At 41.0% G+C, this 13,289-nt stretch overlaps 1 protein-coding gene across 3 annotated transcripts in view; it reads left to right on the top strand.

Moving 5' to 3' along the window:
* Positions 1 to 13,289, top strand: part of MON2 (MON2 homolog, regulator of endosome-to-Golgi trafficking) — a 100,048-nt gene that overhangs the window by 23,430 nt on the left and 63,329 nt on the right. For 2 of the 3 annotated variants that reach the window (XM_081957001.1, XM_081957000.1), the window contains exons 5-11: positions 1,984 to 2,113; positions 2,607 to 2,704; positions 4,408 to 4,533; positions 4,977 to 5,171; positions 5,555 to 5,679; positions 5,979 to 6,118; positions 7,591 to 7,744. In XM_081957001.1, coding sequence (XP_081813127.1) covers positions 1,984 to 2,113; positions 2,607 to 2,704; positions 4,408 to 4,533; positions 4,977 to 5,171; positions 5,555 to 5,679; positions 5,979 to 6,118; positions 7,591 to 7,744 — 968 coding nt within the window. Of the gene's footprint in view, positions 1 to 1,983; positions 2,114 to 2,606; positions 2,705 to 4,407; positions 4,534 to 4,976; positions 5,172 to 5,554; positions 5,680 to 5,978; positions 6,119 to 7,590; positions 7,745 to 13,289 lie in introns of those variants that run through there. The other variant, XM_081957002.1, reaches the window with a different exon arrangement.

The following is a 13,289-nucleotide window of genomic DNA, read 5'->3' as shown; positions in this document are numbered from 1 at the left end:
AATTTCTCTGGCCATCTTTTTATGTACAATCACAGCAAGGGAAATCAACAGGTAAATTTCATACTATTATAGATTTTTACCCTACTGCTGCAATCTTATTTAAAAGGTTTCACATCTTTCTTTTTCTACTCTCGAAAATCTTATATGAACCTATTACTAACCAATTGCATGAATATTTTTATTATGAGAAAAAAGCAATCCAATAACTGTAAATGTTTAGCATACTCTGCCTTAGCTACTTTCTTTCCTTAAATAAAATATATGGTTTCTGGATTGTTGTTGTTATAACCATAGCAAAGTTTTAAAAATCTGAAATTCCATTTCAGACATAATCTACCTGAATTCCGAGTCCCTCTCAGGTGTAATTCAGAAAGTAACAGCTTTATAAGACTTTCCTAATTCAATGCCTTTGAGAGCTATTGCACAGTAACTCCAGAACTCTATGCAGGGCCATGCATATCTAATGTCTAATATCTGAGCAATGTTTGCTAGGCATGCTATTTGGGTTGCAACAATCACTAACACAGCCACACACAAACTTTAAGTATCAATGACCTCTAATAGATGTCATATTTTTGCACCCCAAGTATGAAATACTCAGGTCTGCATAGGGAAGGGGTAGGTAAACCAGGCAGCAAATGATAATTAGCGTGCATTTGGATTTTATTTTTGATATTCTTAAAGCCATATTCAATTTATTTCTGTTTTTCTTAGGATTAGATTCTATAGTAGAAAGCTTACTTATTGTCTCTTCGTGAGTGAATTTTTCCCCATAGGTCTAACATCCATATTTCCTTTCTTATTGTATATTTTCTAATAAAATAATTGCCAGTGTTTAGTGCCAGTTTGTGTCTTTTTTATAAAAAGCATAACTGGATGTAGTCATGTATGTCCATAACTTCACCTATACCTTTTACTCTTCCTTTGCTGCTGGGGCACTGGACGATACTGTGTTTCCCCGAAATTACGACATGTCCTGATAATAAGACCATGCCATATTTTCCTGTGGGCAAAAATATACGCCCTCCCCAATAATAAGCCCCCTGGACAACCCCTCCCTCCAGCCAGGCAGAGCGCCACTCACCAACCTAGCGATATCCCAAATGCGCAAAGCCACAGGAGCCGGGGGGGGGAAGGCACTCACATTGCTTGACGCCTTTGGGATACCGCTAGGTTGGTGGGTGGCGCTGTGCCCAGCTGGAGCGGGGGGGTTGCTGGGCAACTGCTCTCATGAGCAGCCGCCCGGCAATGCCCCTTTTCAGTTGGGCAGAGCGCCACTCACCGACCCAGTATTATCCCAAAGGCGCTAAGCCACGTGGCGCTCTGCTGGCTGGAAAGAGAGGTTGTGCAAGCACTTGTTCTGCCTCCAGCTCGCGTGCCTCCCTGCTTCACCATGTCCAACTCTTCCTGCAGGGTTGGGCCAGGGCGCTACCGCCGCCCCGCCATCACTGCCATGCTCCGAGCATAACCGGTTTCCAAATTCCGGAGATCCACTGCCGAGCCTTCCGGCAGAGGCCACTCTGGGACTGTGCTCTATGGTTGTGGGCTGGCTGTTTGCCCCTGAGGCTGTGCCCGGCTCTTCGGGCGCCCGCTTGCAAGAGAGCAGCCACCTGGCAACCCCAAACCAATAAGCCCCCTCCCCTGATAATAAGGCCCAAGCAAAATTTGGGGCGTCAAAAGAAAAGAAGACCCTGTCTTATTTACTGGGAAACATGGTATTGACAATCTGGTTCAACTTGTGAAGTTTTATGGGGGTGAGGAGAGGGGCGTCTTTTAAAGTTTTCATTGAGGCATTTTCTTCCACAATGGGGTGCGTAGGGTTAGAATGGAGACAGAAGCAGGAACCCTTCCTAAAGTGAAGATCTTTTGACTCATCATCTTACATCATTAAAATTATAAAGTACAAGAATTATGACATTTCTCTCTAGTAATGAGAATGTTTTTCTGTTGAGTAATGAGAATGTTTTAATTTTTACTGTTTAGGCAATTGTTCTTTGTTTTCGATTACACTTTACAAAAGATAATATCACCAATAATACTGCAGCAGCCACAGTGCGGCAGGTAGTTACTGTTGTTTTTGAAAGAGTGGTTGCAGAGGATGAACGCTATAAAGGTGCGTATGTCTTGTAATATAGTAGATATTCAATTTTGTCTTAGGCATATGCTAAACTTTTCTTTGAAAGCAAATTATTAGAACTCTAGTAAAGGTAGTGATAGAGAAGATTATCTAGGATCAGACAGAAGTGCATTCAGTCTTTCTTAGTTTACAAAAATAAAGATACTTTAATTTTTGCATACATGCACACTGCACATACACATGCATTTATATAGTTAATTCATTGCTTAGCAATTGTCATACATACACTTCATTTTGTGATTAGTTGGAGGATTCATTTCTTGATTACTGATTTTTTGCTAGATATGTATACTTTTTCCTACTTAACAGGAGAACAAAGCAACTATAAGAAGAAGAATATAGACCACAGCTTCTTGCAAAACATTTAATTTATTGAATCAATGTAGGGAGAAAGAATGCAGTATTGTTCAGTTTTGATAATCCAACTATTCACTTTATATTTTCTGAATTGTATCTATATTTAATATAGGTTTTATTGAAGAGCCAGTAGGAAATCAAGGAAATAGTAACAGAAGATCTGTAAGCACATTGAAACCATGTGCTAAAGATGCATATATGCTTTTTCAGGTATTGACACTTCATTTTTTTTAATTTATGGTTTTTTTTCTGTTGCCTGTTTATGTAAATTGGTCTCCACAAAAATTATATGGCTAATTGAAGATAAATTGGTTGTGATTATATTTAATAAATGCAACAAATACAATAAATAAATCAATGCAATAAATCCAAAAGCAATATCATTTATCTCAACGGTAATTTATGTGAAAAAGTCTCTCTCAGCCCTAGGAATAAGGCAAACGACTTTTTGAAAAATCTTACCAATAAACTTGCAAGGACTAGTCCAATCAGTCAGGATTCAACACTGATTTGAAGCACACATGCATACAACTTCCAGTACTTAGGTCTGGTAAAAGGTATTTTATAATTCCATGAAAATATTAATAGCTATTATGTTCCTTTATTTCCGTACCAATGAAAATAAATTCACTATGCTTATCAGTTTCTGGTACAAATCTTTCTTGGGTTCGCGGTTATGAAGTACTCAAGAACATACATTGTCAAACTCTCCTTTCCTCTGTCCAATATTCATATCCCAATATAATAAAATGATAATATTTATTGAAATAATTGTAGAGAATAAACTATTTTTCTCTCCTCTAGAAGAAAGATACTGGATGGGAAAATTAAATTAACCCTTTAGCCCTAAAACATCTTCCCTAGATTGTAGGATTTCAGCATTAGTTAAGATAAACAGACTTACTATTTGTTTAAATTTGAGAACCTATTCAGAACTCATTATACTCAGGAAATGTGCCGTATTTAAAGATACTTGTCAAATTAAAACAGTTTTATAAAAGCAATTTAACATGCTAAAAATTGGATATATAAATAAAAAGTCTTAACAGACAGAATGTTCTTGTCTACGTGGAAAAGAAATGAATCTATAGTTTATATCATTAGAGCAAAAAAATACAATTTAATAAAGGCAATTTTATTGCATTTATAATGGGATAATTTTAGTCATTTTGGCACTATTGATATCTTCAGGCTGATATAACTACTCTCTTTTATTTTACCTGATTTCAGGGAAACTAATTTATGACATTTGAATTGGCAGTGAATTATTAACCCATGGCTTCCAGTTATTTACATGGTGATTATAAGATATGAAAGGCAGATTATATGCTTTATAATCAGCATGAAATATTTTATAGAATTATCCACAGGCTCAGAATTATTATTGCAGATGTCATAATAAGTTTATTAGCAAGTAAATTTGTTTAGTTTATCAGGTCCACCATCATGTCCTGCCATTTTGTTGGAAGGGGATGACATGCTTTGGATGCTTTCACTTTTGCCTGGATGCTTGGGAATTAGGGAGGGGGATTGTCTTTAGACAGACTCCCTCCCAGTCAGTTTCAGCTGAGAATGACCTGTTATCTGCCTAGCACGTCAGCATTCTCAAAATATCATCTTGGCATTACATTGGCTGCTGGTGGTCTGGTCAGGGGGGTTGGTTTTGGGGAAACGTAAGAATTGATTTATGGTTTGTGTGGGATCTTCAGATTCAGCATGACTTTACTGCAACCACTTTCTCTCAGTAAAAATTATTTTGATTCAGTTCAATAGATTCAGGTGTGAAACTGTCCTGAGGGACCAACTTACATAGTCATTCATTCCTCTTTAAAAGGAGCAGAACTTTATAGTTTTTCCAGACTGATTGTAGTGATAAAGATACAAGATAATTGTTTGTTTGTTGTTTGTTTTAGGATCTTTGTCAACTAGTTAATGCTGATGCCCCTTACTGGCTTGTAGGTATGACAGAAATGACTCGAACATTTGGTTTGGAGCTACTTGAATCAGTCCTCAATGATTTCCCACAAGTATTTTTACAGGTGACTTTTTATTTATTAGTTGTAGAAAGAAGCTGATAGGATTTCTGATATGTAAGTTTAACTAGCTATGTTTAGACTTAGAAATAGGAGTAGGCTGGAAAAGATATTAAGCTGTTAGAAAGTATTTGTTAAAATTCAAATATTGGCAGTCTTAATCATGTTTAGATAACCTAGTAGGATCAAATAAAATTAAACAGTCATAACTTAATATCATTTGATTTCATTTTCCCCCATTTTTACCTATAACATTTTTATCAACTCAGAGTTGGTTAGATAAGATCATATGTGTTTTGATATATCTATGCTTCTGAAGGTTAAAAAATATTGAAACATATGTATTTATGGCTGTTTTAGAATGTTAATATCAACATAGCATTCCTAAAGATTACTAGTGTTTTTTTTTCTACTAAAATGTACCATTTTAACGTTCTTTTTACTTTCAGCATCAAGAATTTAGTTTCCTGCTGAAAGAAAGAGTTTGTCCGCTGGTGATTAAGCTCTTCTCACCAAATATCAAATTCAGACAAGGCTCTGGCACTTCATCTTCACCTGCACCAGTGGAAAAGCCTTATTTTCCTATTTGTATGCGCCTTTTAAGAGTTGTTTCTGTATTAATCAAACAGTTCTATACTTTGTTGGTAAGAATACAATTTTAATATTATTGTTCAAATAATGTATCTTAAATATCTTGTGCACCAAAATGTATACATGTTATTTCTGTTCTATATACTTAAGTCACCCTAGGTCATTTTCAGTACAGCTCTATGCAAATCTATTCAGAAATACATTTCAGAGGGTTATATTGTAGACCATTGTATGTACAAATTAGAATAAAACTTTATGGAAAATTATACTCAATTATTTTCTAATTGTTTAGAAATGAGTTTTCTTAATCCTGCTTCCCATTAAAACTGAGGTTGTAGCTAAGTGTAACAAGTAAGTAACAGTAACTTATTGCACGCATTAATCTAAATTAGAATTATTTGTCTCTTAACACAGTGGGGTTTTTTGTTTTGCTTAGGTAACCGAATGTGAAATCTTTCTGTCATTGCTTGTAAAGTTTCTGGATTCAGATAAACCTCAGTGGTTAAGAGCTGTTGCAGCAGAATCCATACACAGACTTTGTGTGCAACCACAACTGCTAAGGTAGAGGCTTTTCTTGAACTGATGAAACAAATTAAGTGATTTTTTAAAAAATAAAATACTTACATATTTGGTGATATTCTTAGAATTCTTGCTGGGCATGCTAGAAAGTATTACGATGCCCTGATATTAAAATCTATTTTGAATTATTGAATTTAAAAGCTCTGTTGTAAAACATGAGGTCTTTTTCCTAATTTTAATAAACATAAGGACAATTATTCTATAGTATAGTGTCACAAATTGTTTATTCAGTAGATGTTTGAAAATAAAAGTAATAATTATTGTACTCATATTTTTACCAGGTCATTTTGTCAATCTTATGATATGAAGCAGCATTCTACCAAAGTATTCCGTGACATAGTGAATGCTTTGGGATCATTTATTCAATCACTGTTTCTTGTACCAAACACAGGAAGTGCCTCAGCTACAATAAACCAAACTGGTAAATGGAATGGAATGTTTTAAATTGTTTATTCAAGGACCAATCCTATTTCAGTATATATTTATTTTTATTATTATTTATAATTCTGCTATAACTTTTTTACTTATATGGTTGTTCATTTACATTTTTGCACAAATAAATTGATATGTGATAAAAGGGCAGTCTATGATCTTTAGAATATGCTTTACATTTTTAGAACTCTGAAAGAACTGTGATAGCTTATATCAAGGGTGTAAAACTTAATTTTATTGAGGGCTGTATCAGGGTTGTAGTTGGCCTCGGGGAGGATGTGGGGCAAAGCTAGGGGCATGGCCAGCTCAACATCGCTCATGTCGGGCTTGTGGTGGCCCAGGTGGGGCTGGGGGGGGGATCCATTGTCTTCAGTAGAGGAAGGCAAGAGCAGGGTGAGTGCCACACCCTTGTCTATCAGAGGAGCCTCAACATCCCTCTCAGGCCATGTGGAGGATCCCCGGAGAAGCTGCCTTGAGCCCTGGGCAATGGAGGGCAAGTGCCCAGCCCAGCCCTTGAGCACCCAGGGCACCAGGACCCACAGCCCAGCCTAGCCTTGCTTCCCCAACGGGCCTACTTGTACTAGCTGCCTCCTCAAGGCTGCTGCTGCTATGCTCACTCTCCTTGGCTAGGTTGCTCATGGTGTGTGCAGGAAGGCAAAGTGTGTGGGTCAAGGAGGCCCACTCCCTCTCCTTGCAAGGAGACCCAGCTTTGTTACCAAAGCATCCTCAGCTATAGGGTGGGAGACCACCAGGAGAGGAGGGGGCAAGGAGATGGTAAAAGGGCAGCAGGGCTGCTGGTGGCCAAGTGCTAAGGTAGGACTTCACTCAGACCTCCCTCCCTCTCATAATCTTCGTTCCCTCCTTTCCGCTTCCCCCTTCCCCGCTTCATCCCCCTCCTCCTCATCTCCTCTTCCTCCTCCTATCCCTACCCTTTTTCCTCCTTCCTTCCTCCCTCCCTCCTCTTCTTGTCACTCCCATCTTCTTTCTTCATCCGCACTCCGGAAGGATGATAGAAGGGGGAGAGATTGGCAGCGCTGCCGGTGGCTGTGCTCTTAGCAGCTGTGGCTTTCCCACATGAGGGCTGGAGTGTGATCAACCTTAGATCTGATCCATGTGGCCAACCTGGAGCTAGCGAACCCCCACCCACCCACCCGCTGCGTCAGCAAAAGGGCTGTCTCATGGGTGGCAAGGCCAGCCCGGCGAGCGGAGCATGGAAGCATGTGGCAGCCATTTGGGCCAGAACACAGGCCTTGTATTTGACATGTCTGGCTTATATCAATAAATTAAAGTTTTCACTGTTAAAGCAATTGTCTAATTCAGTTCTGGGTCATGTCAGTATTATCTACATATTATAGGACTATAAGAAGTAAAGATTGAATCATTAGTATTTAAAATTTCTCAGGCTTTTGTTTTACTGCATAACACAATATATTACATTATTTTTCTTATGTGTTTGTATAGGAGGCAGTGTTCCTGGTGGTACAACCTCAGCACAATCTAATCCTGGAATATTAGGTATTGGTGGAGGTGTGACTGTGTTACCTGCTTTTGAATATAGAGGTACTTGGATACCTATCCTCAACATATCTGCACAGGGTAGTGCTAAAGCTACCTAGTAAGTGAAATAATTTATTTCTCTGTTTTTATAAATTTGTTTAATTCAAATTTTCAAAACTGCAGAGTAAAGTATCCTCCATTCCCTCAGCACAGACATATGCTATTTAGAGTAGTCAAAATTGGTAGTAATGGTGTTATAATCCCATTAATTTTTTAAAAAGTCTTAATGAAAAAAAAACATACACTAAGTTTGTGTAAGGAGACACCAGTTAGAATTATTTGGAAATTTTATAAAAGAATGGAAAATGCTGTAATCTCTTTATCGTCCAAACATCACTCTCCCTGAGCTGAGATTAGCAAATCTTCTGGAAAGCCTTAAAAAGGCTTAAAACGGATCCTGAGGATCCTTTGTCAAGCTTTCAGAATAGTTGAATAAGGTCAAATGATGGTTGTCTTCCCATTGTCTTTTATAGTGCTTTTATGCGCTCCATGGTATCGATGGGAGAGTCCAGGATGGGTTATTCTAGCCTGCTAGCTTGTTGACTGAATTGAAAGTCTGAAGACACGCCTCCTTGGTAACGGTCCTCGGTCTTTCAATTCAATCTTAGCTCGCAGGACTGGTTTCTCTTGAGCTTGCAGTTCGGGTTTTGAAAGATTTCCTTCGAAGATCATCTGGATTGTTTTGGCTCATGATAAAAATACAGCTGAAAGTGCTTTCATCGCACTGCGAGTTTAACGCTGCAGGTGCTTCTGCGGGGCTCCGCTATCCCAATTTCTAGTGCAGCAAGTTTTTTCCGTGTCTGTTGAGCTCCGGACTTTGCCTTATTACTTTTGCTGGAGGCAGGGGCTCATTTCAGCTGCGGCTGAAGAAGGCGAGGGTCCTTTGGACTAGGGGCCACTGTTTTTCAGCATTTTTAGGAGCGTGGTAGAGGTGAAGCCATTAAAGCTTCCCTTCTGATAGCTCTAGCCATGGTTGCAATGGACACTATGACTGACTATTTGATAAAAATCACTTGTTGCTGAGAGTAACTCATGGGCCAAAGTAAGTCAGCTGGCTTCTATCCCTAAGAGGACTAGAACATAGGTCTCCCTGGACCTAGTCCATCACCTTAAACTAATTAGATACAACTAGTTCTCTTTGTAATTTAAATTGTATTTTTAATTACAGCAATTTATAATAGAGGTTGAATTCATTTAGTGACTGTTCAAAGTTGAAATAGCACTAAAAAATGACTTATGACCTTTCTTCACACTTAAACTGTTGTAGCATCGCCATGATCACATGATCAGAATTCAAGCACTTAGCAACTGGCATGTATTTATAACAGTTGCCCTGTCTCAAAGTCATGTAATCCCCATTTCTAAGCTTCCAAGCTGACTTGAGACAAGCAAATTATTCACTTAACAACTATAGTAATTTGGTTAAGTGTGGCAAGAATCGTAAAATGAAGCACAACTCACTTAACTGCTTTACATGGCAGTGGAAATTTTGGTCTCAGTTTTGGTCATAAGTCAAAGACTATCTGAAAAACAAACTGTTTGGGTATATTTCAGCCTCTTATTAACTTAAGAGACTTTACTTTTGATGCAAATGAATGTTGCAGTGCTAAACATATTGTATTTTTAGAATAGACGATCAAATGTTTGAATTAATAAATGGATATTCTTATTTGACTTGGTTCAAATAATTAAATGCAACTGAATGAAATAAAATTGACTTTTAAATAAACACATATAAAGTTTAGGTTGAGAATAGAAACAAATTCTGATTGTTTAATATTGAGCACCTTCTTCCACTTCTGAGGAAAACTAACAAGCTCCCTGTTTTCGGATGGACTTTGGGTTGATAAACATACAGGTTGTCCTTTCTTAATGACTGGCAACCATTTAAAGTTATGAAGGACCCCATAAAGGTACTTATGATTGAAATTTGCAACTACCCCCAATCCCCCACAGTTACATGATCACATTTTGGGTGCTCAACAACTACCCTGCATTTAAAGCCGTTTGCAGTGTCCTGTGATCACAGGAGTGCAGTTTACATTTTTTGCTAGAAGCTGGCATTTACTTCTGATTTCCAACAAAAAATACCCATTGTAAACAATAGGTTCGCCTAATGACTTTCCCATTTGCTTAACAATTGCCACAAAAAATGTAACATTGTCATGTGATGACACACTTAACAATTCCACGCTCAATTATGGTTGTAAATCAAGGACAACCTATAAGAAGTAGAATAGAACTGAAGTGGAATACTGTAATTGATTTTGATGTAGAGCCAGGATGTCAAACTTGATTTCATTGAGGGCCACATTAGGGTTGTGTTTAATCTCTGGGGGTGTGACCATGCGGTGTGACCAGCTCGACATCATTCGTGTCGGTGGCACCTATGGTGGCCTGAGCGTTCTGCTAGTGAAAACGGGCTCATGAGCTCCATTTTTGGCTGCAATGGCCTCCTGCTACCCTCTGCCAGTGAAAACAGAGCTCGGAAGGGCTGCATGGGACCCTCCCAAGCTCTGTTTTCACTGGCAGAGGCACTGTGGGCTAATCCTTTGCTGTTTCCAGGAGGGTCCCGTGGGCCAGATCTAAGCACTCGTGGGCTGGATCCAACCCATGGGCCTTGAGTTTGACACCCCTGATCTAGAGAATATTTTGGGATCTGTTGCATCACAGTGATGGCAGCATATAAATACTTCCTATCACTGTTCTGTCTTCATAAAATCACACAGAGGGGTTATTTTCAGATTGTTTATCATATTACATGTTGTTACTTGGTATTTTAATTAATTATATTTTGTTATCCATGTGTTTTTATTCGTCCTTTACTTTTAGTTTATTTCATTTTGTTATGTTTGAAATTGTTCCAGATTTTATTCTGTGTGCCCTACAAACTTACCTAATGAAAGACCAGAACAAAAATGCAATAAATAACACAAGCTATTCTTATGGCATCAGGCCTTTGCATCAGAATGGTATTTGAAAGCTTCAGAGGCTAATTCTTTTGACATACAGATGTTCAAAGCATTAAATATTGATCTTATCTTATTTGGTTTAATCAGTCTAGAACAGGGTTCCCAACCCCTGGTCCGCGACCTGGTGCCAGGCCACAGCCTGTTGGAATCAGGCAACAGGCAAGTGCGCAAAGCTGCATTTGCGGAGGCGGTATGCAGCACTTGAAATCATCCCCTCTTCCTCACTCCAGCCCCCTCCTGTCCACAGAGTCAGAAGGTTGGGGACCATTGGTCTAGAGCAGTGATGGCGAACCTATGGCACGCGTGCCACAGGTGGCACGCGGAGCCATTTGTCAGGGCACGTGAGGCGTTGCCCTGTCAGCTGGCCAGCATGCATGTGCGCGCTGGCCAGCTGAGTTCACCCTTTTTTAATGCCATTTTTTGCCCTCCCCAGGCTACAGAGGCTTTATAGGAGCCTGGGGAGGGTGAAAACAGCCTCCCCCACCCCCCCGGATGCCCTCCGGAGGTATCAGGCAAGACTCTGGACAGTCCCTGAAGCCTTTGGAACGCTCAAAACGATCCTCCGAGCAAACTGGAAGTGACTTCCGGTTTGCTAGGGAGCGTCGTTTTGACCGCTCTGAAGGCTTCAGGAACCGTCTGGAGGCTTCCCTGAAGCCTTCGGAACGCTTAAAACGACCCTCTGAGCAAACTGCAGGTGACTTCCGGTTTGCTCGGAGGATCATTTTGAGTGCTCTGAAGGCGTCAGGGAAGCCTCTGGAGGGTGTCTGGGGGGGGGAGGGGGAGGCTGTTTCCGCTCTCCCTCTGGAGCCTGGGGAGGGCGAAAAAAGCATGTAAAAATGGGGGAGGAGTGCTTGTAGTGCGCGCATGCACACGGGGTCGCGCATTGCATTATGGGTGCGGCACGCCCGCACATGACCCCCCTGCAATCCCCCCACTTATGGCACGCGAGCCAAAAAAGGTTCGCCATCACTGGTCTAGAGCAGTGGTCGGCAAGCCGCGGCTCGCGAGCCAAATGCGGCTCTTTGCACATTTTAATGCGGCTCTTCAGTGTGCCGGGTGCCCGCTCCCCTCCCTCCTCTTGGGCTTCGGAGGGAAGCTTCTGCAAAAGCCGAGTGACAAGTCTCCCAGGCTGTAATTTGCCGAGCTGTACGTGCGCGCCTGTTTTCCACGGCGTGGAGCAGCGGCGAGATTCTGCGCGGCGAGCGATGATTCCGGGGGCCATCAGTGGGGGGGCAGGGTCTCCCCTCGCGTTCCTCATCTTCCCGGATGGCCCCTGGAATCATCGCTCGCCACGCAGAATCTCGCCGCTGCTCCACGCCGTGGAAAACAGGCACGTGCGCACAGAAAATTACAGCCTGGGAGACTCCAGGCTGTAATTTTCCGAGCTGTGCGCACGCGCCTGTTTTCCACGGCGTGGAGCAGCGGCGAGATTCTGCGTGGCGAGCGATGATTCCAGGGGCCATCCGAGAAGATGAGGAACGCGAGGGGAGACCCTGCCCCCCCACTGATGGCCCCCGGAATCATCGCTCGCCGCGCAGAATCTCGCCGCTGCTCCACGCCGTGGAAAACAGGCGCGCACGTACAGCTCTGTCAGTCTCTCTCTGATTCCCTCTCTCACTCCCTCTCTCTGTTCCTCTCTCTGTTCCTCTCTCTGTCTGTCTGTCTGTCTCACTCACACACACACACATACACACACACACTGTGGTCACCTTGTTGAGTGTTCCAATCACATTTGAAACACTCAACAACTGGCCTGCATTTATGGTATTTTGCAGCTGCAAAATACCATAAATGCAGGCCAGTTGTTGAGTGTTTCAAATGTGATTGGAACACTCAACAAGGTGACCACAGTGTGTGTATGTGTGTGTGTGTGTGAATGAGACAGACAGACAGAGAGGAACAGAGAGAGGGAGTGAGGGAGGGAATCAGAGAGAGAGACTGACAGACACACACACACACACACACACACAGAGGGGGAGGGAGAGAAAGATAGACAGACACAGAGAGACACACACACAGAGTGAGTGATTAAGTGAATGAGTGAGAGACAGACACATCCACATACACAGAGTGACAGAGAGAGAGGAAGGGAGGGGAGAGAGACAGAGGGAGAGACAGACACACACACACACACAGAGTGACAGAGATGGGGGAAGGAGGAGAGAGAGACAGAGATACAGACAGACAGACAGACAGATAGACACCCAGAGAAAATGACAGAGAGGGAGGGAGGGAGAGAGAGAGAAAGAGCCAGAGAGAGAGAGAGAAAGAAAAAGAAAAAAAGAAAGTGGGAGAGAGAGATGAAATTATAAACAATAACATACAAACCTGACTTACTCAAACTATCCAAGGAAATGCAAGGCCAATGTTCACATTAGTGGTTGTGACTTTGTCAGTCATTGTCAGGATGTAATTTTCTCTACATTGTAAGGCAAATTTTACGGAATTTAACGTTATCGATAAATAATATCGTTCTAAAGTTTTTGTTTTATTAGTTGTGTTATTTGTATCCTCCCGACCTATGTGGATACTTGCATGCAGAATATTCTCAATAAAAACTTAATTGAAACTAAAAACAGTGTACCATCCTATGTATTTTCGGTTTTAAAAATGCGGCTCTCAAAATAAATT

This window comes from Natrix helvetica, assembly GCF_964273705.1.
Source record: "Natrix helvetica genome assembly, chromosome: 6".
NCBI lineage: Eukaryota > Metazoa > Chordata > Lepidosauria > Squamata > Natricidae > Natrix > Natrix helvetica.
This window is presented reverse-complemented; position numbering and strand designations above follow the sequence as displayed.